Raw genomic sequence first — 22,596 nt, forward strand, 5'->3', positions numbered from 1 at the left:
CTTTCTCTGTTGATAGAAAGGCTGCCTTGCTCCATCAGCCCCGAACCCCCAGCCAGAATGAACTAAGGGAGCACGAAGCAGAGATGGGGATCCCAGAGAGGCAGCTGGAAGGCGTCTCGGTCACGGGGACACCGCAGCCTGATCACCGTGAGCATGTCACTTTCTGCGTTGGGGTCGTTGGTAACAGACCAGAGATTGGCCCACCAAAACAAAAAACAAGTCACAACTCGCCTGCACAATCTGTTTCCTCGTAACTCTTATTTTGAAAATGTCAGGTATAACAAAAGCTGAGAACCTTCGCCCAGCTTCTCCACTTGTTACCAGTTTGCCATATTTACTGTATCTCGCTCTCTTTAAACATGGTTTTGCTGAATCATTTGAAAGTGAGTTACAGGCAACCTAATGGTTCACCCCTAAACACTTTGGCGAGAGTCTTTTAGAAGCGAGGACTTTCCCCTACAGAGCTACGATGCCATCATCACACCTAAAAAATTGTCATTATTCAATAACATCATCTAATATATGGTCCTATTCAAATTTCCCCAGTTGTCCTCCAGAAATGTTTTTTAGGCTTTTTTCCTGATCCAAAAAGGCTCGTGCGTTGCATTGGGTGGTTGTGTGTCCTCGGCTTCTTTTACTCTAGAACAGCCCTTTGCTTCGTGTATGTGACATTGGCTTTGAAGAAGAGTCCAGGCAGGCCAGCTGTCCTGTAGAATGGAATCTGGCTTTGTCTGAATTAGTTTGTTCAGGTCAAGTTTGCACAGTTTTGAAACTCGCCTGATAACTGACTGCTTCATTGTGTCTAAAAACGTCCTAAGGCAGAAGGTACAGCTGAGGGTCTCTCCCTTGTCCTCTCCCCCTGAGTGAGCCAGCCACCAAGAAAAAGAGGTGGCTTTAGTAACATTATATATATATATAACGTGTTTCAGCAGACTCAGGATTATTTCACTTGATCCACAGCAAGCCTAGCCTGGTTGGGCGGGCAGGCGTTCTGTTCCCTTAGTAGGTGGGATTCTGAGAGGCTGAGTTTGTGCCCAGGTCTCACCTGAGCCCGACCCTCCCAATGCACCTCGGGGCTGCCTGCAGCCACTGCACTGCAATAGCAGCTCGGGGGCAGTTACACGGTGGTGTCACCAAGTCTCAGCCCTGGACCCAACACACGGATCCCTGAGTGCTAGACTGAGAATATTGAATATTCTCGAACGTGATCTAACCTGTCTTGGTGCCTCTGCATTGTGGTTAATGAGTTGAGTTACTGAACTGTGTCTTGAGGTGTTGGAATGGCTCACTCCTCCCTGAATGGTCCCAGGCTGCCATTTGGTAATTTTTCCTCCTGTGCCCTCTCCACTGTCAGCTGTCACAGCCTCCAGCACCCCTTCCACCTCCCCGCTCCTCCTCCTGATTTGTATCTTGCATCTGCTGTGGTGGGGAAGCCAGATGAACAAACCCTTAGAGCTGAGTCTGAAGGCCGCTGCAAGTGAGGGACTCTGTCTATGGAGGGAAGAGTGACTGTGACACCAGGGCCCTTCCAGGAAGCAGCCACAGCAGGTTTACTTCTGGGCTTTCTGCGCTTTTTAGTCCCCCATTCTTGGGGGCACTTAAGCTTGCCAGAGAGGAGACCTTTGCACAAGTAGGGTGTTGCCGTTTCAAGTTTCAAAGACCTAGAAAGACCATAATGTCCAGCATAAGTGGCTGGTGAGCACCAGAGCGCAGAGTGCGTGTGAGCGCCAGAGCGCAAGGACACGTTGGGCACGGTGGCCGTGGTGCCGATGGCTGTTGCAGGCTCGGCCTGGAGCGTGTCGAGGGGTCCCAGGGCGCAGGCGGGCATGCTCCGACCACCACCCTCCCTGCCCGTAGGTCATGCTGCCTTCCCCAAGTTGGCTGTATTAACGCCCCCCGCCCCCCTAATTCCTGGGGATCTGGGCCCCTGCAGGAGAGCGCCGGACAGCAGCACCCCTGGTCTCCCAGGGAACAGTCCCCAGTGCATCAGATCTTGTTAAAGCCACGTGCCAATATTCTGCAGGCTTTTTCTCCCAAAGCACTGTCCCTCCATTCTCTTCCCCCTAATTGTGTTCTCTTCGGCAGGAGCCCGCTGAATTCTGTTTTTTCTCGAAGGAGTTTCTATCCTCCTAAACATGGAAGCATGGCACCCTTTCCCTTTCTTGGCCAAGGGCTTCAGATTCAGAGTGACCCCGACTTGACTTCACCATGACTCCTTTGCCTTTCTTGTTTGTTTGCTTGCTTTGAATGTTTTTAATCAACATAATCCATATGCATCTTTTTTTTTTTTTATGTCAGATACTACTGAGGGTTTGTAAGGATCTAAGCAGAAAGCAGCAGGACCCCCACCCACCTCACTCCAGCCCTCCCGACCAGTTCACAGGCTTTTTCTTCTTTTAGTTCCTCCTGTCTGTTATTCGCCTCCATACTTCGAAAGAACATGTTTCTCTTACTACTTCTTGATTTACCAATTTTTGGATGTTACCTATTATCTTCACATTCTTGCCTTTTCTGCTAATGTCACTCTATCACGATTTGGGGTTAAATCTACAATATAAATACTGTTCACTACAGAGCTATTACTTCTTTTAAAGAGTTAATTAATGTTCTTACTGGCTTAGTGTCTATCTCTGATTCTTCCCAATACACCAAAAGATCAAGAAAACATCTATCAGCTGTTTTATCTATTAGTTCATTGATCGATTCCTTTTCTTCATCTAGACACTAGGGTATCTCACCAGTGAAATTTCTTTAAAGCTTTTTCAAAACAAATCAAAATTTAGATTGTTTTAATATACAGTTGATCCTTGAACAACATGACTTTGAACTATGCGAGGCTACACGGATTTTTTTCAATCGACAATTCAAAACTCGCAGACCAATTGCATGGCCGAAAATAGACGATGGAAACTTACGGTATCAATAAAAACAGAGCAGTAGTTGTATTTTCTCTTCCTTATTATTTTCACAATAACATTTTATTTTCTCTTGCTTTCATTATCGTAAGAATACCATATATAATACAGATAACATACAAAATGTGTCAGTCACCTGTTGTCGGTAAGACTTCCAGTCAACAGCAGGTTAGTAGTAGTTAAGTTTTCGTAGGGGTTAAAAGTTCTACCCCTCCTCTGAGAAGGCTTCCCCGCCCCTCCTCGGGGCTCCTGAAGCCCTTTGTGGCCTTCTTCACACAGCCCTGAGCACAGGTCTGCTTTCTTGCGACTTGCTCCCACCACACGGAGAGCTTCTGAGGGCACAGATGGGTCTTGCTCTGGCCTAGGAATGCACAGGAGCTGGTCCGGCACACAGCAGGTGCTCAGTAAATATTTGCTGGCATTTGCATTTGTCCGATTGAAATGCAAGAGTGATTATTTGCTCCTGGTGGTTCAGTGATATTTCTGACCCTGTGTTCCCTTGTGTTTCCATGTGTCCCTTCTCTCAGCTTCCTTGTTGGGTTTTTGAGGCCCTTCTGGGCCTGTTCCAACTTAATAACAGCCTTTCCCAGAGGAAGTTAGCAAAGGCCTGGTTTTCTTTCCCAGATACACCCCACCTTTGCCCCCCACTAGATGGGCCTCAAGCATTTCAGGGCCTCAGATTGGTCTTCCTCACTTTATAATCCCAGCCCACGCCCCTGAGCTTTGGCACGGACTGATTGCTCAGTTGATGAGTGAGGTTGAGGCTCGCTCAGTCAATCAATCGATAAACCAATCAGTCTTCCTCCACTCAGCCTCTCTGTTCCTAGGCACTTCTCATTACCCAGCATTTGATCAGAAGGAAAAAGAAGCTTCTGCATAAAGGTGACCCCATGTCAGGTTTTATCGTGACTGCTGAGTATTGAAAGACAGGAGCAGAAGAAGGAAAGACAAAGAGGGACCAGGGACGTTCACCTGGGATCTCAGAGGGATGTCTTGGGAGACGTTTGGTCACTAGACTGAGGGCTGTGTGTGGGCAGAGGCCGCCCTGTGCTCCCGCCCAGCTCACAGGGGACACTCAGCGATGTCTGGCTGCAGGAGGGCGGAAGGACCGAAGCCAAAGCCAGGCCTGTCCTGAAAAAGGGACTTGGGGTTCTCCAGGTCACCTATAGATCTTGTAGTCACAGGGTCTTAACTCAAGAAAGTGCCAATCTGTGATGTGACAGCAAGCCTCACTGTCCATAGAGGCCCCTCCCTTGGAAGGGCACTGATTTGACAGCTGGCAGCCTGTGAAAAGGACCAGCCCACCTTTTCTCCCTCCTGGACCAAGGACCTGGCCTGAGCAGACAGCCGGGCTTCCTCAGAGTGGTCGCTGGAGAAGGCGACCCATTCCGGGCCCGTCAGAGTGTCTGTCATTCATTCCACATGCGCTGAATGCCTCCTGTACGGGCTCCGCAGCTGGACGACGGAGCAGACATAGCCCAGGCCGGCCTCCAGCCAGAACGGCTGCCCCACTCAGACCGTCCTCTGCCCTTCTACCTGGGCTTGCAGCTCCCGGCCAGAGCAGGACAACCAAGCGGGCCACGCTGCCCGGGGAGACCAGGCCTCACCCGCCACATCCCGGCTGGGGCTCCCTCCGCCTTGGCTCACCCAGGGCCAAAGGGAGGCGGCCACAGCCAGGCGGCCGGCCAGGGCCAGGGCAGGGGCGCTGACCCTGAAATAAAGCTGATGGCCCCGGCCTTTGCCCCCTGCTCCCCGAGAAGGAGCCCTTCTCTTGGAGATGCAGTGTATTTCAGGGGAAGCCTTTAAAGCAGCTCTTGGAGGCTTCTCCAGTGGAACTGCATTTATTTTTTTTGTACTTTTAGGAATTAACTTGCAGTTCTCAGCCTCTCCCTCCCTCCCTCCCTCTCTCCCCAAAAAGGAGAGAAGGAGAAAAGAAGAAAGGGCCTGCATTGTCGCCGTGATTGGCACCGTCTGTGAATGCGGGGTCACCGCACAGGGCTGCTCCTTTTCAAGCGCCCTCTTCTCCCCTGCCCGCTGTATTCACGCCGGAACGTTCTTTCTTTCAAAGCTTCTGTCTTTCTCTCCCCTTTTGTATCTCTGCTTTCCTTCCCTTCACTTTCCTGCCTTTCATTCTGAGCTCTCACCATCTCCCTCGGGGACCACTCCTCTCACTCTCTTTTTTTCACCCTTTTCTTCTTCTTCTATTCAATTCCTTTTTTTATTTTTTTTATTTTTTTTTATTTTTGCCTCCTTTTTTTTTTTTTTTTTTTTTTTTTTTTTTTTGGTTTTGAGTGCAGGTGCTTCTGTTTTCAAGGGATGGGACAAGTAGAGAAGTCGGTTTATTTGAGGAAGGGAGAATGTGAATGTTTGCATTTTTCTCCGTTGCTCTAAATGCGTAAAAAAAAAAACACCGTGCAGGACGTTGGTTTCCTCTGGGCTCCTCTGGGCTTCGCTTTGAGAAAGAAGCAAAGGGGTCTCTGCCAAACCAGAGAGACCCGTCCATCATAGGTCAGGTGGTTCTCGCTGAAAGAGTGACTGGATGGTTAGCTGAAGGCCTGGTGCTGCTGTGTGCAGGATTCAGACGTGGCCCTGGAGACGGTCTGCTTTTTTGTCTGTGCCCAGGGTAGCCTCGATGTGAGGGTGAGGATCAGAGGCAGATGCGGATCCCCGAAACCTCTGTCCTCTGTGGGAGCGGGTGTTCCTGGCTGCGGGAACATGGTGCAGGGGCTGAGAATGAGGATGAAGGCAGGGTTCACGCATGGCAGTCGTCTGGTGAGGCCCCCTGGGGCAGGGACAATGGGCCCCACGTTGCCTGGACCCAGAGTCCTGGAGAGGAGGCTGGAAAACTGAATCAGCAGAAAAGAGGAGGCTGGGAGCAGTGATGGCTCCAAGGAGGCGAGCGATGCTTGGAGTTTGGACGGGTGGTGATTGATTGATTGCAGGTTTGACATCCAGGAAACAGTGCAGGGCCTGGGTAGAGGCGCAGGTCTGGTGACATCAGCACGAAGGTGAGAGGAAGCCACAGGAATAGGGCTTTGTCGAAGGACCCCCCGTAGGACAAGAGAGCAGAGGCTAAGGCCTGAGCCCAGGGCCTTGGGATAAAGGAGGCAGAGAGAGGGCAGTTGGCAGGGGCCCGGAGCCGAGGGAGGAGGCAGAGCTGCTGACAGGTCACCGGGGAGGCTGGAATCTAAGCCTCTGTGTTTGCAAGGGCTTACCTGTGACTCCCGAGAGTCCAATTCAGCTTCAGTGGAGGGGCTAGAGAGCTGGGCTGGAGGAGACAACGGAGGATGTGGGACTGGACCCCCTGTTCAGGGGGTAGAGAAAAAGAGAGAAATTGGACACTGCCAGGGGCTGCTCCCAGGGCGTGGTAAAGGCCTGAGGCTTGAGAGGGCAGGGGTGTGAGTGGAACATCAACCTGGCAGGTCCGGAGGAGAGACAAGTGGGGTCTCGGGAGTAGGAGCCTCAGGCTGCAGGTCTAGAAGACCCTCCTCACCTCCTTAGAGTAGGGAGAACCAGCCAGGTCTGCAGCCCCAGGCCCCTGGACCATGGGGGCCTCAGTATAGCCTGGAATTGCCCAAGGGCTTTAGGAAGGGCCAGGGCACCTGGGGTGGGCGGGGTACAGGAATCTGGCGGGCAGGGCGGTGTGAGTGGCCTATGGGATGTGGATGAGGGCACCAGGCCTGGAGATCTGGGCTTGCTGGAGACTTGAGCAAAGCTCTACATCTCCCCATGCTCTGCCACAGGTAGCTCAGCTGCCCATAGTAGGTGCTGCACAAATGTTTGTCTAAGTGTGAATTGAATTTGTCCTTAGCGGATGTGGAGTGGATACAGCACAGTGCACAGCCAAGTACATTGGAAAGCCCCATACAAAGCGGGGCCCATTCCCTGCGCCCCTTAGAGCACTAAGCATGGAGGGAAGGGGCAGGGTATCCACAAGGCTATCCCTCCCAAGGAAAGCTGGGGCCGGGTCCCCACCACATCTGAGGAAGATGGAAGGGCAAGCCAGCACCAGGCGGGGAGGGTGGCACAAGCACAGAGGGGCAGTGACCGAGCCAGACACAGGACAGGTGGGACAGTGAGCAGGCTCACAGTTGCTGACTGGGGCCCAGGTGCAAGAAGAAAGTCAGGGAAGTGGATCTGAGCCCAGCCCCCCTTCCCCAGTGGTTATTCAGAAGACCATGTGGAGCACCTACTCGGTGCAAATTTGGAGGATGATACAAAGGGCTGGGAAGAAGGCTGTCCTCCCTCTGGGTCTGGACAGCTAGGTAAGCTGTGGGTGAAGGTGACAGAGAGTGTGGTCATCTGCGGAGCAGGAGCTATCCCTGCGGTCTCCCTGAGCCACCACTGCTCTTCCCTGCGTACCTGCTTCTCAGACACCTGCTGGCAAACCCAGAGCCTGCCAAGGCCAACCGGGCTGCCTGTCAAGTTTTTCCAGTTCGGGCAAGAAGCCTCCTTATACCCCATTAAGGCACCCACAGCCGCCCTGGCCTGGAGATGAAAGGGAAGCCTTGTCCCATAAAGGCAGCTCTGCTCCTGGCAGGGGGAGGGGGTCTGCATTGGGGAACAGGCTTCGGAGGCGGACAGGTTTCCTGGGCCCCCCATGTCCAAGGTGGCAGAGGACCTGGGAAGTCAATCCCCTTTCAAGAACTGGCATCGAGAAGCCTGGCTCCTCTAGTAACTAGCTTCGTGGCCCCAGGCACGTTACCAAATGCTAATAATAGTAGCGGGCGGGCTGCCAGGTTCTGCTGTAAGCACTTTGCATATTTTAACTTGTAAGGCACCACCGCAGTTCAGTGAGGAGAAAAAGTCATGCCGTTGGGAAGTGGTAGAGGTGGGATTCGAACTTGAGCCTTCAGATTGCAGAGTCTGGGCTCCAAACCAGTGCTTCTCATTTTGTTTTTTAAATTATTGTTTCGAATCCTTGCAAACCAGTATTTTCTCAGGGTTTCCTGGATGTCAGAGCAATGTCAAATGGCTATAAAAATTTCTAAATACTACCTTCGTCGGTGGGCAAGCAGTCACAAGGAGCGCTGCTCTAAAGGCGTTTTTAACCTTTCCGTGCCTCAGTTTCCTGATTCGTAGAATGGAGGTGATGGTGCTAGTACCAACCACGCGGACAGTGGTCAGTGTTAAATTAGATAATGCACTTAGAATTGGCACAGGCCAGCACCATAGCTGTCAGGACAGCCGGCCAGTCTGCTCACATCAGGATTTTGCCTTCTGTGGAATGTGAGGAAGCAGTGTTCTGCAGGTGCTGGCACAGACCCGGCAGGGTGGACCCGGTGGCATCGTGCCCAGGAAGGGCTTTTGTAAACTGTAGAGGGCTGTTCCTGGGTGAACAGGCGTGCTCATTTCCCCGCCCGACCTGGCTTTCTGGGTCCCAGGGGCACTTGTGTTTCATCCCGCACTTTGCCACGCAGAAGCAGGCCCCAAGTGCTCCTGGGCCAGGACACTATCTGCGGACTTTGCGTTACAGGTGCGCATACAGGGGCTTCCACCTGTCACCTGCATCCTGCCCCTTAACTCGCTGTGTGCAAGTGTCGTTGGTTAGGAGACTGGGAAAAGGAGGGATCTGCACGTTGCTCCTGCTCGCCGCTGTGGACAGCTGTGTGTGCGTGCATGCGTGTGTGTGTGTGTGTGTGTGTGTGTGTGTGTGTGTGTGATGTCTGCGTGTGTACACTGTCAGCCTAAACGTTTCACCAGCTGTCCCCCCGCTACCCCCCCCAAGAGATACGCAGAGGCATTACGCGAAGGAGAGAGGCATCCTTGACTCCTCTCCTGGCATAAATCCGTACTCGAGACGGGTGTGTGGGTGACTGCAAAATAAATGTTGATCACAGCAGCAGCAGCAGCTCCGGGAGGCAGCGGCTGCCAGGGGCTTTGCTGGGATGGAAGCCTGGGATGAATCACGCTGGCTGCAGGGAGAGGGGAGAGGGTTCTGTGCCCAGGCCACACTCGTCGCCCAGCTTGTCACTCAGCATCTTCTCTGCCCGTCTCCCTCCTGTGCCTCTGGCCTGAGCAGCCCCTCTTCATCAACCCCTGCATCTTTTGGGGGAACAGGTTCCTAGCCAGGCTTTGCCATCTCTAGGCCTCCCCGTCCCCTCTGCCCGACCTTGGTGCAGTGAACACCATTGGTCACGCTCGTTAAGCTAATGGGCTCAGTTAGACCTCCTGACAACTGGGAAGTGGGGATCATGATCCCATGCCCTGATGGGGAGACCGAGGCACACACACACCTATATGTAGGGCTGGGGCCAGATTCCACAGCCCGTGCTCTGAGCCTGCTGCCTCCCAAGTACCAGTTTACATGGATGAATGTGCCTGGCCCCTTACATTTAGAAAGAAAGAAAAAAAGCAGAATGACTCTGTCCTCTTGCGATGCTCGCACATTTAGTGCCTGTTCCCTGTCTGGTATTTTGCTCTGCTGTCTCGTCTTTCTAACCAAACTGTGAGGTCCTTGTGAGTGGGGGTCTTTGTGTCCCACCGGCAACCAGCACCAGCCTGGCTCATGGAATGCATGATGTTAGCAATAATAATAATTATAACAACAATAATAATGATGACAATAATAGCTCCCGGTAACAGAGTCCTTACTGTACGCCAGCCCTGTTATTCCCTTTATCTCCATTATATTAAAAGCACAAGCATTTAAGTTAGACCCAAGAGCGAAACCCAAACTCCACCTGTTCTCTGGTGCGTCTGTGACCTTGAGCAGGCCACTCAGTTCTGTGCCTTGGTTTCCCTTCTCTGTAAAGCGGGTTTTCTTTTCAAGATTCCATGCTTTATATCTGTGATCTCACAGGGACAAGCTGGCCTGAAGGAAGAGCCCAGTACTTGGTAGATCCTTCTCGTATCACTACCCCCATATTACAGACGAGGAAACCGACTCCCAGGGAGGTCGAGGGACTTGCCGAAGACTGCACAGTGTCTTCCTCTTCTCTGCCCCTCTGCAGAGTCGGGGGCTGTGCTTCCCCACTCCCCTCTCTCTCCACCGCCTCCGATCTCTGCCTCCTTAGGTCCTGCTCCGGGGGTTCCTGAGGTGCTGAGCCATCCTTTTAGGGGAGAAGCAGAGCTGTCACATCATTGGCACCTTTGTGGGCTCAGCAGGCCCAGACCCTGGCCTTTGCTGTATCCTGGGTCCGGGCCCTGCGAGCTGCACCGGACAGGCAGTCCGGGAGCTGCTTCAGGGGCACCTTTGGGCCCTAGGATTTCAGGGGAGGAGACAGGAGCAGAAGAGCCCACAAGTGGGTGCTTCCTTTTCTCGGAGGCCATTTAGGATCATGGTAAAGAGTGAATTTTGAAGAGCGGGTGAACGTCGCCATCCTATTTGGAGTGAGGGGAGCCCGGTACATTGAGCAGTGCTGTGTTCACACATAGGGCGAGGTGTGGCTGGGGGAGGGAGCACGGGCAGCGGGGGGCTGGGCTCTCCTGAACTACGGCGGCTTCCTGCGGGGCAACACTGAGGTGGGATTCTGGGCCTGCTCGTCTCATGCTCTAGGTCCCGCCTTGGCTTATCGTGAGGAGGCTTCCAGTGGTGGGTCCCTCAGCCCAGCCTCAGGGAAGCAGGCCAAGCCCCCTAGGGTGCCTCCCACCTGTAGTTTTCTTCGTCCTTCCTATAGGTGCGGAGAATAGAGCCTGCCTACATGGCGGCGCAGGCAGGGGGTCCATTCCGAGATCTGTCTGAGTCTGACCCCTGGAGATGACCTGAGAGAAGGAAGGCTGGGACTGACTTGTAGAAGCCAAGGTTGACGAAATGGGGTTTCTTTTCTCTCCTTCCTTTTTTTCTTTTTCTTTCTTTCTTCTTTCTTCTCTTTCCTTTCTTTTTTTTTAACTAGAGATAAATAAATGTCTCCCTGAGATGACATGAGAACATTGAAGGAGATAAAAGGAGAGTAAAAGGGAGCAGGAGACCAGAAGCAAAAGACAGAGGGGGATTGGGACTCTCTTCGTCCTTCCTATAGGTGCGGAGAATAGAGCCTGCCTACATGGCGGCGCAGGCAGGGGGTCCATTCCGAGATCTGTCTGAGTCTGACCCCTGGAGATGACCTGAGAGAAGGAAGGCTGGGACTGACTTGTAGAAGCCAAGGTTGACGAAATGGGGTTTCTTTTCTCTCCTTCCTTTTTTTCTTTTTCTTTCTTTCTTTTTTTTTTTTTTAACTAGAGATAAATAAATGTCTCCCTGAGATGACATGAGAACATTGAAGGAGATAAAAGGAGAGTAAAAGGGAGCAGGAGACCAGAAGCAAAAGACAGAGGGGGATTGGGACTCTACGCCGTGATGAGGGGAGAGATGAAAGAGGAGAGAAAGAGATGGGAACGCAGGACCAAGTGGCAGAGCGGAGGATGGGGTTGCCACGGAAACGGAAGGAGGGAGAAGAAGACGGGATGGAGAAGGCTGAGGGCTCGGCATAGGAGGGGACTGAGACAGGCTTGCTGAGGAGGAAGGGGAGCCCAGAGGGGCTCCCAGGCCTGAATCAGGCCCCGGTGAGGGGAAACAGGTTGGCAGGGGAAGAGGCACAACCCAGAAAGCTCATTTCAGCCTGGAGCTGGCAGGGTGGAGAGAACTGAGCTTGGGCCCCGGGCCCCGGGCCCCGGGCCGCGGGCGCTGGGCTGGCCGCACTGGGGTCTGCTCCGCCCTCTCCAAGCCTCAGTTTCCACAGGTTATGAAATCAAAGCGTTGCTCCCTACCCCAGCGGGCCGCCTGGGATCCTAGAATCTGCACGCGCTCCTCACGGGACCCGACGAAGTGTGACCTCGTAAATGCTCCTGCTGTGCCTTCGCTCGTGGTTCTCATCTTTGTCCTGCGAACTCGGGAGCCCACGTTTTGCTTGTGTTTCCCTATTAGGTTAAGCTCGGGTCCAGCATAGTGGACCTGTGTGGGAGACAGATGTGCTTCTGGAATTGGAGGAAAGATGCAAAGCCTTCCCGAAACACGCGGCCTGCCGTTCCTTCCCCTGGGAACGGGCACTGGTCCTGAAACTCAAGGAAAGGGTGTCTGGAGGGTGTCGGGTAGAAAGAGTTCAGAGGCCCCAAGGGACTCTGTCAGAGCGAGCCCCTTCTTTCTGCAGCCTGGAGGTCACCCTGAGGAGGAGGCAGGACTGTCCTGGGGTGAGGCAGGGCTGGGGCGGAGAAGAGACAGCATCTCTAGAACTCCCAGGCCAGGATTTCCCCCGACGTCTCATTCATTCATTCATTCATTCGAGGCCCACAGTGACTGCACTTCTTCCCTTCCCCCTTCCCTACTCCAGTACCCTTCTCTTAGGACCCACTCCGTTTCCCCACAGCCACTCCCCTGGGGTGGACTGTCTGGTGGGGAGATGGCCCATGAATAGATACGACGGTGAATCAGTGTGATTGTATCAGGTTCTCCTGAGAAACAGAACCAGTAGGATATGTATATATATACATATATATATATATATATGTACACACATACATAAAGAGAGATTTATTTTAAGGAATTGGCTCACGCGTTTGTGGGGGCTGACAAGTCCGAAGCATGCCGGGGAAATCTGCGGAGCGGGCTGGAAACTCAGGCAGGGTTTCTGTGATATGGTCTGGAGGCAGAATTCCTTCTTCTCTGAGAAATTCCAGTTTTTCTCCTAAGGCTTCAATGGGTTGAATGAGACCTGCCCGCATTAAGGAGGGTAATCTGCTTTCCTTGAAGTCAACTGATTGTAGAAGTTAATCGCATCTACGAAATAGCTCACAGCAACACCTAGATGAGTGTTTCTCTAAACAGCTGGGCACCACAGCCTAGCCAAGTTGACAGGTAAAATTAACCTTCTGTTCTCAGGCTTTGGAAGAGGCCCTTGCCTGAGGCTACGCTGAAATGATGAAGATGTTCACCCAGCATGAGGGTAGGGCAGTCCTGGCAGAGCAGCCAACATGTGCAAAGGCCCTGGGGTAGCAAACAGCCAGGGGTGGGTACAGAGGGGTAGGAGGCTTGATGGAAGGTTCGGTGAAGCCTGGCTGGAGAATTTCACCCTACAGGACACGTGACTGAGGATGGGCTTCTGGGTTAGTGACCTGCATTCCAGTCCTTGCTTCACCATCTCGCTGTGTAACCTTGGACCAGTCCCTTCTCCTCCCTGGGCCTCAATTTCCTTATTTGTAAAAAGAAGTAGCTAGACACAGTGAGCATCAGGTCCTCGTGTGGTTTGTGGGCCGGTGGCGCTGCTTTGGTGGCTCAGCAAATCTGTCCACAGAGAAAAGGGGAAGCTGAGGCAGAGAGAGAATCCTGTAAGGAAGAGACTCTCGTACTTCCCCTTGGCCGCCCGCCCCCACCCTGACTGCCCATCCACTGCTGAGTCGTGGGCCCTGTGGGCCAGCAGAAGTGAGACCACGGCAGGGAGCCCGAGGTTTGCACAAGCCGCCAGCTTTTGCTTTCACTTCCTCTTCCTTTCTGGCCATATGAGCGGAGTTTACCTTTAAGTCTACAGTGAGGACAGCACGGAAAACAAAGAGACTGTTTCTGCTACAAGTTAAAGTCCCACAAGTGTTTTTTCCAGCCGTGTAGGTACCTCGGCCTTGCTTTCTCCTCCCTGAGCCCAGCTACCCACCCCGCCTGCTCCAGGTTCATCTTCTCTGGACCCCAACCCCAGAGGGCAGGAGTGCCAGACTAAGGAGTGGGACCCTCCTCTGTTGCTCTGCTGGATCCCGACTTTCACCCCCCCGCCCCCGACCCCTGGGGACCCTCGACCCCAGCCCTCGGCCTAACCCCACCGGACCCCAGCCTGCACCTTCTGCCTCCCAAACATCCTGGTGCTTCAACTGTTGACTGAGCCCACTCCAGGTGGGAACTTTATTTTGTTCCCCACTGTGTCTCCACAACTAAGAACCGGACCGGACACTGAGTAGGCATCTAAGAGGGGCTGGCAGAGGCCCCAGGGCCTTCCTATGCCCTCAGTTGGTTTTTGAAAAAATGTCGGTGGTGGGAGTTAGTCAGAGAATAGCCAGGTGGCCCAGGACTCTGGCCACCCGAGCTCCCGTCCCGTCCCCTGCTGTCAGAGCAGGGCTGCCCGGAGGAGTTTCATTGCCAGGAAGGGAGCTTTTAGAGCATCATGGGGTGAGATGAGGTGCTGCCCCATCCTAGAGGGGACACCTGCTGACAGGCAGGAAAGCCAAGGATTAACTGGCCCTCGATGGTCCAAGAAGTCTCTCGTGCCAATTTACAGATGAAGAAACCGGGACAGGTGGCTTGTCCAGGGTCACACAGCAAGTCAGTCATTAATTCGTTTGACAAGTTTGTGTCAATTCTGCAGCAGTAGATAGAGTACCAGTGGGAGTTCTGGGTCCCTGTACAGAGGGCCTCCTGCTGAGCCTCAGCAGATGAGACTCTGGTCCCTCCCCAGGGGCTGCTGGCCTGGCCCTCGGGCCCAGGATGGGGTGATGCTGAGCCCTGGGAAATAGGGCAGCCCTTGGCCTCTGGTGTCGCCTGCACAGCTTCCACTCCCTCTCCCCTCCTCTCCTTCCCCTCCCCCTTCGGATTTTGTTTCTTGGCTTCCACGGTGCCTCTTTCTCTCTCTCTCCCCCTCCCTCTCTCCCTCTACCCACCCCACCCCCAACTCCCCTTACAAGTCTTCAAACTACAATTTGGCAGCTCTTCTATTTTCCTGCCTTTGCCATTTCCTTCCTGTCCATCCTGGGGACAGGAGGTCGAGCTGCGTCGGGACAGACACCCCTCATCTCATAGCTGAGGGGCAGTCTGAGGTCTCCTTTCCCTTGGACACGGTGGAGAGCTCCTTTTCTGAGCCTGTAGCACAAGCGGTGGGGAGAGGCCTTGCCCTGAGAAGGGAGATGCCACCTGCTAGGGAGCCCAGGCAGATGATAAACGGGCCGCCCTGGCACACAGGTGACACAGGTTGGCTGCGCTTGGGCAGCCCCATGCCAGCGCCTAAAACAGGAGGGTTGTAGCCTGTGAGAAGGAACCAGAGGAGGAGGAAGTGGGGGACAAAAAGATGGCCCAGAAGGAGGAGGAACAGTGACACTTGGGTTGAAGGGCCCCCAGCTTCCCAGTCCTTACTGTGTGATAGACAGAGCACACATGCGAAAGGCAGGTAAGTTAGAGTCCCTCTGTCTTCCTCTTGGCCTCCATCTCAACAACAGAGCCCTTCACACTCACACAGAGACACATACACACACACACACACCCCCCACACCCCACCCCCGCCTGGCTGCCCTGGATGCAAGGTGTTCTTCTGGCTTGTTGAAACCTGAGGGGAGCAGGGCAGCACCTGGGAGCCGAGGAGGCCGGGCTCGCAGCCATCATGTGACCTCCCAGGCTGCAGAGGTGATGAAACAGAGCTGGAAATATGGAGGCCAGATGGGGCCGGGTCGTGGAGCCGGACGGGCCTTGTGCAGACCCAGCTCTACTCTCCCTGCCGGGGCGCTCTGGAGCACGGTACTTAGTCGCCGGATCCCTGGGCCTTGAGGTGGGGTGCAGACTTCCCACATCCACCCCCATGGGGTTGCTTTATGATTAAATGGCTCGCCTAGGGCCTGGTGAACATTCGGTAATGGGAAGCAAGAGCTTCCTCTTACGTTTGTGGTTAGTCACAGGCACCTCTGTGTCCCCCCAACTTGGCCACGAGCCCCTCAAGATCAAGGCCCCTGGGTCAGTCCCTTTTCCACCCAGGTGCAGGCTCCTGACCCATCCTCAGCCCAAAGTCAGCACCACCTACCTGTACAGGAAGGGGCCTCCTGGTTGGCAGGGGACAGGCTTGGCTTGCACCTGGTGTGATTGTTAGGACCTTCGAATCTGAGAAAATCCCTCCTAACAGGGACAGTAAATTACACAGTCACCCTCCCCGGAGGGGACCACCCCAGACCCGGGCTCCAGCTCTCACCGGCAGGTGCTGGCCACCTTTTCCATCAGCTCATCTGCCGACAGACCACTGTTGACAGTTTCTTTGCTCCTGTTCCCTTGAGTTGCTTGCCAGGTATTGGGGTCAAGGACAGAGAAGGGGACTAACATTTACATTGATCTTCTTGCTCCTCCACGAGTCAGGCCATCCACAGAGATGGAATAGAGACCTTGGTCCATAGCGATAAGACCAAGGCTCGGGACGCAGTGGGCTGTGCCAGACTGGAAATGGGCAGAGTCTGGATTTGAACTCAGAACCCAGGGCCAAGTCCCCAGCATAGGCTCCGCTGTTGAGGGTCAGTACCTCCCCTCCCCCTCCCACTGGCCCTGCCTTTGGGGAAGTCTAGAAAAACGGCTGAGCTTGTTGTCTGCTCAAACCCTCATCAGACACGAGGGCTGCCCTGGGTGCTGTTGGGCTCTGTGTCAGACAGGCTGCTGTGACCTGAGGCAGCGATGCGTCCCCGGGGTCGGCACAGGGTCCCCTCTGTGGACTCTGAGAGGGCAGGGCCCCCGCCTCACCTGCCTGCATCTTCAGGCACAGGGCCTGACCCAGAGCAGGGATGTAGCAGATATTTATTGCAGAAATGAACCAATGAGTTGTCAACCCTAGAGGTCGTCCGCAGAGTTACCCAAACCTTTGCTGAATTCGGGTCCCCAGAATGGAGAAATCTTTCAGCCCTTCTATGGGTAGGGGTTTTCGTCCCCATTTTTTAGATAGGGACACCGAGGCACAGTACTGACTTGGAAGTGACTTTGCTTAGTCATTTATAAGTGACAGCTGGGACTTGAGGCCAAGCTGCCTGACTCCCAATTGAGTGCTCATTCCAGCAGCGGGTGGGGGTGGACGCTGAATCTCATTTAGCCCCTGCAGCCTGTTCCCGATGGACCCTGAGCCCCGTGTCAGAGGTTTGTTCGTCTGACCCCTTCCACGAGACCCCCACTTTAAGCTTAATAGTTTGATTTGTAGTGTGTGTTTCAAGGCGGCTAAATTCTTGTCTGGGGTATTTTATTTTTAGCCAGCTTCAGGAAGGGGAAACTCTGCTGGCCTGTGGGGGGAGGGAGACACGAGGCTGGAGCCGGTTTCCTGAGGAAAGGCCGCCCTGAGAGGAGAGCCAGCAAAGCAGGCAGGAGCCCCGCAAATAATGTCCTTCCCCTTCCTTGTAGAGCGCCTCCAAGGTGCCAGGCACTGAGCCAGGGGCAGGGGTTCAGTGGCGATGAGTCTGAGTCTCCAGGCCAGGGAGGAGGCCCTCCCACATCCGGACGCACTGCGCCTCCTGCCACCGGAGGGCATGGTGAAGCCCCAGGAGCAAGTGGACTCTGAGGGAAGCCTGGGAAGCTGGCGGGAGGAGCCAGGAGCTCACTGGGGTTGGGGGAAGGGCATCGGGGGCGGGAGGCCCCGTGTGCAAGGTGGGACTGCGCAGAGCCCCTGGGATGGCAGGACGCCCATGCGCTTGGGGTCTGGACCTGGACAGGTGGGCGCACCGGCTTTCTCGATCGGAGAGCGTGGCTGTGAAGCTGGGAGCCAGTTCATTCGTTTCAGACAGTTGTCTCAAACATGTTAGCCATCGCACGGCCCTTCTGTGTACAAATCAGAAAAAAAAAGCTATATGTTTAATCGGTATAAATGTATAACATTCAGCTAATCGAGAACAATGACCTCTTGTGATGGACACAGTCATTTAGCAACAGGGATGATAGGTGGGAGCTACTGTCTGAGGTCGGCCTTGGCGCCTAATTTATTTTTGTGTGTTGCCTTGTCTTTGTCCAATATATATTCTTTTAAAAAACCAAAACACCTCATTCATATGGACAAGCTGTTACAAATGGTGACAGTTGTTTAATACCTCCCTTTATAGTCTCAAGGTCTGTGCAAAATTAATTACCTCAGCAGCAAAGCCGGTGGGGCCATTGAATACGTAGGAACGAGGTGTACTGTATATACACGTAAGTAGATGGGTTTCCTAAAGTCGGTTTTTGAAAATAGAAGAATCTTTATTTTGTGTGATTTTGAATCAGATTTTTGAGGCCGTGCAGAACACGGATTGAGAACTGCTGAGGAAATCCAGCCTCCCTGTTTTAAAGATGGGAAAACTGAGGCCAGCAAGAGGGCAGGGCTTACCCAGGATCCCACAGGATAATGGGGGAGATTGTCAGATACACAGAGGGTGTCGCTGGTCCCCATAATTACAGGTGTGTCCTGTTCCCAAGGCAGGAGTAGAAGGCGGCGGGGACAGACACGCCCAGGATCGGCTGAGGCCTTGCCGATCTGTCTGTCCGTGCGGCAGCGAGCCCACAGTTCTGATGTTTCCTTCTCTCCTGCAGCGATGCCCTCCTAGCCAGCTGCCGAGGGATGGAGGGCTTCATGGACTCAGGGACACAGACGGACGCCGTGGTGGTGCTGTCCTTGGCTCAGGCCGCCGTCCTGGGCCTGGTCTCAGAAAATGAGCTCTTTGGAGCCACCATAAGCGCCGAAGCCTTCTACCCGGACCTGGGGCCCGAGCTGTCGGGGGCTTCCATCGGGGAACCCGGGCCCCCCGGCCCTGATGTCTACCAGCTGGCTTGCAACGGGCGGGCCCTGGAGGAGCCGGTGGAGGAGGAGGTGCTGGAAGTGGAGGCGGCCTTCGAGAAGCACACCCGGCGGAAGACGCGGCCGCCTGTGCGGCTGGTGCCCAAGGTCAAGTTTGAGAAGGTGGAGGAGGAGGAGGAGCAGGATGTCTACGAGGTGTCAGTGCCTGGCGACAAGGATACAGGCCCGGCCGAGGCCCCGGCGGAGGTGGCCGGTGGTGGCTGCGAGGCCCTGGTGCAGAGCAGCTCCGTCAAGATGATCGACCTCAGCGCCTTCAGCCGCAAGCCCCGGACGCTGCGGCCCCTGCCCCGAGCCCCGCGGCCAGAGCTGGACGTGACTCCCTACGACCCGCACTTCCCCGACCCGGCCCGGGGTGGCTTTCCCGAGCCCAGCATGGCGCTGCCGGGGCCCGAGGCCTTGCCCGCTGAGTGTGGTTTCGAGCCACCACACCTGGCCCCGCTGAGCGACCCCGAGGCCCCCACCATGGAGTCCCCGGAGCCCGTGAAGCCGGAGCAGGGCTTCGTGTGGCAGGAGGCAGGCGAGTTCGAGGCCGACGCGGCAGGCTCGACAGTGGAGCGCCACAAGAAGGCCCAGCTGGACCGGCTGGACATCAACGTGCAGATCGACGACTCCTACCTGGTGGAGGCGGGCGACCGCCAGAAACGCTGGCAGTGCCGCATGTGCGAGAAGTCCTACACGTCCAAGTACAACCTGGTGACGCACATCTTAGGCCACAACGGCATCAAGCCACACTCGTGCCCGCAGTGCAGCAAGCTCTTCAAGCAGCCCAGCCACCTGCAGACGCACCTGCTGACGCACCAAGGCACCCGGCCCCACAAGTGCCAGGTGTGCCAGAAGGCCTTCACGCAGACCAGCCACCTCAAGCGCCACATGCTGCTGCACTCGGAGGTCAAGCCTTACAGCTGCCACTTCTGCGGCCGTGGCTTTGCCTACCCCAGCGAGCTCAAGGCCCACGAAGTGAAGCACGAGAGCGGCCGCTGCCACGTCTGTGTCGAATGTGGCCTGGACTTCTCCACCCTGACCCAGCTCAAGCGCCACCTGGCCTCCCACCAGGGTCCCACCCTCTACCAGTGCCTCGAGTGCGACAAGTCCTTCCACTACCGCAGCCAGCTGCAGAACCACATGCTCAAGCACCAGAACGTGCGGCCGTTCGTGTGCACCGAGTGCGGCATGGAGTTCAGCCAGATCCACCACCTCAAGCAGCACTCGCTCACCCACAAGGTAAGGCCGGCACCCCGGGCCCCGCGCCCGCCCCCCGCCCTGGGGGCCCTGCCCTCTGCTGCTCTTCACGTGGTGCTTCCCACAGTCCGCGAGGAGCTCATTTAGGTCGCAGCGTGGATGCTACACAGACTCACAGTTCTTACTTATTTTGATGAGTATTTGAAAAAATAAATACTCGAAATCATTTATTTTAATAGTAAAACTGTGCTGATTTAAAACTATATTTTTGAATGAAATGTTTGAGGAACCCCTGCAGGACCTAAGGCACACAGTTGGAGAATCAAGGGCGTGGCTTGCCCTTGCTGTTTTGTAGATGGGCAGTTGGCCAGTCTGCTGCGGGGGGAGGGACCAGAGGGTCGGAAGTGCAGGGGGTACTGTTGCTCTGCATAACAAAAATATATCAACACCTGTGACTTCCCGTTAAGAAAAAAGCTAAACGTATTTCATTTTATTTTATTTATTTTATTTTTAGGCGAGGCGACCCTTGGTTGACCTCACAGATTGCGAGGACCTTGTCAGCTTACAATCTCTTATTTTTTATTTTTTACGCCTACAGCACCTGGTCTTCTTAGGTGGTCTCCCATCCAAGTACTAACCAGGCCCGACCCTGCTTAGCTTCCGAGATCAAACGGGATTGGGCTTTTATAGGGTGGCATGGCCATAGACTAATGTATTTCATTTTAAAAGGGAATAGATGTAAGGAAAAATATTCATTATGGGAAATTACAGTCGGTTCTAGAACACGGCTAAACTAGGCAAAGTGGTTTGTGTAGATGTTCTTATTGTGTCCTTAGACATAACCCCAGCCAGTTCTGCCTTTCAGCCAATGTCCTCCAGAGGCCTTTACGTCCAGGAGGGTGGAATGAGGGCTCTCGGGTCCCACAGCCTCACCTGGGCACTTGGCCTGCTCCATCGTTCCCACCCCAAATCTATCCAGCTTCCCAGTTTCAAGCTGATGTGCATAGAGCTTCTTCTCTCCATAGTGGTGGCCTTGGAAATGCTTCAGGTTGAACTTGTATCCTTATCTGTCACAGTGGACACCACAGTGGCAGGGAAAGCAGTACCCCGTCAGGCCAAGAATCCAGCCTTCCCCGCCCTGGAAATTTTCCCACTAGAGCCGAGATGATCTATAGGTTTCACCGCAGGTGTCCCTCCACTCACGTGGTGTAGCTGCCTGGAGTGTAACGGTAAGAAGGATTCCAAAGCCGAATCTGGGTTCGGCCATAAAATCGAATGTGCATGGGTGGAAACCAGATGACTGATTATCAATGTCTGCAGGCAGTGAGAGCGGAGAGTGATAAGTACATGTGCTATGTATTTGCTGTCATTCTCCCCTGCTAAAAATCCACACGTCTGCAAACTGTTATAAGATAAATAATACTGTGAGGAAAAGCTGAAAGCAAAAATCAAAGGCTAATAAAATTGGAAACATTCCTATCATCAGCCTAAATTTGTACAATGTGCACATTGTGCACTTATAGAGTTAAGCGCCCAAAGGCCGGGGCCCCCTGGTGGTCACACGCATCTTCCATGTGTCAAGCACAGAAGACACAAGGTACCCGCCTGTCTGCTCAGAGAAATAGACACTGGAACCACTAAATTGTAATAGGAAACTTTATACCAGCAGGTGGGGGCAGAGGGACCAGAGGGGCAGCAGCTGTCAGATTTCTGTCTGTCCCACTGGGGTTCTGCTAAATTGCTGGGGTTCTAACAAAGAGATCAGCTCCCAACTTTTGTCCTAACTTTCCTGCCCAGACAATACAGGAGGCCTCCTGTGCGCATGGCACCACATCCTGCTTTGGGGCCACCTCCAGGCCACACAGTCCGAACCAGAAGATCTTCCCTAGAGTCTTTGTCTCCTGGAGCTGAGTGTCCCAAACCTCGTCAATGCTAAGAATCATGTGGGGGGCCTGCAGAGACTACAAATCCCTGGGCCCACAGGATGGGAACCTCCAGGGGGCAGCTTGAGCGGCTGTTCATTGAAAAAGAACTGCGTGTGGCCCTTATCACCAGCAAAGCTTGAAAAACTCTCTCTTGGGGACTAGTGGATGGGCTCCAGGGGTGTGAGAACTCTAAATTCTACCCAGACCTGAGTGTCATTTTTCCTGGGGCATCCATACCTGCATTCATATTCTCAAAGGGGTCTGTGAGCCAGAGACCGCTGAGAGACGCCCTGAGGAGAAAAAACACATGTGGAAATAATCCATAGCGACCAGGCTAAGGCTGTGTCTTCTTAGCCACAGGCCCCTGTTGCCTAGTGTGATGCTGGCTTGTAGCAGGTGCCTGGTAAATGGCTACTGAATGAATAAACGGATACATTTGCCTGAATGAGCGAACACATTTGCCTGGTGGGCAGGAGACAGCAGGTGTGTGGGTAGCAACAATAAGGCCCAGCCAATCTCTGCCTAATACTGGAAGGCTTCCTGGAGTAAGTGGCCCAGCCCCAACATTCTCCCAGTGATTTTAAACAAGTGGTACTTGTTTGGAACAGCTACAGGAAGTCATTTTCCAGAAGCTGTGCAGACACTCTGATGCTCTGGTCCACACACGTTTCGTTCTATGGCCTTGACTATTATTCCCCACCCCTACAGGGCGTGAAGGAGTTCAAGTGTGAGGTATGTGGCCGGGAGTTCACGCTGCAGGCAAACATGAAGCGGCACATGCTGATCCACACCAGCGTCCGACCCTACCAGTGCCACATTTGCTTCAAGACCTTCGTGCAGAAGCAGACCCTCAAGACCCACATGATTGTACACTCACCTGTGAAGCCATTCAAATGCAAGGTACCGGGCCATCAGGCCCCAAGGCGGGACTGCCCCATTGGTGGCCGGGAGTCAGCATGACTGTAGCACCGAAGCCCACCGAGAGATGGCCTGGCCAGTGCAGAGCGTGCAGTCGGCACTGTTTGCGTGGAACTGCCTAGGCTTTGGGGGTTTGGAGTGGGCCATGAGGGTTCAGATCTTACAGTTGCTGAAGTTGTGCTTTTGGAGAGTTGGAGCAGGCAGGGC

At 54.1% G+C, this 22,596-nt stretch overlaps 1 protein-coding gene and 1 pseudogene across 5 annotated transcripts in view; one reads left to right on the forward strand and one right to left on the reverse strand.

Moving 5' to 3' along the window:
* ZNF710 (zinc finger protein 710) overlaps positions 1-22,596 on the forward strand; it is a 52,681-nt gene that overhangs the window by 24,819 nt on the left and 5,266 nt on the right. For all 5 annotated transcript variants that reach the window (XM_025049835.1, XM_025049830.1, XM_015594373.2 and 2 more), the window contains 2 exons: positions 18,103-19,588; positions 22,180-22,371. In XM_025049835.1, the coding sequence (XP_024905603.1) occupies positions 18,131-19,588; positions 22,180-22,371 (1,650 nt within the window). In that variant the 5' untranslated portion in view covers positions 18,103-18,130. The remainder of the gene's footprint in view (positions 1-18,102; positions 19,589-22,179; positions 22,372-22,596) is intronic.
* On the reverse strand, positions 20,136-20,254 carry LOC112484031 (annotated as a pseudogene).

Source organism: Pteropus alecto, unplaced genomic scaffold, assembly GCF_000325575.1.
Source record: "Pteropus alecto unplaced genomic scaffold, ASM32557v1 scaffold60, whole genome shotgun sequence".
In the NCBI taxonomy this organism is placed as follows: Eukaryota; Metazoa; Chordata; class Mammalia; order Chiroptera; family Pteropodidae; genus Pteropus; species Pteropus alecto.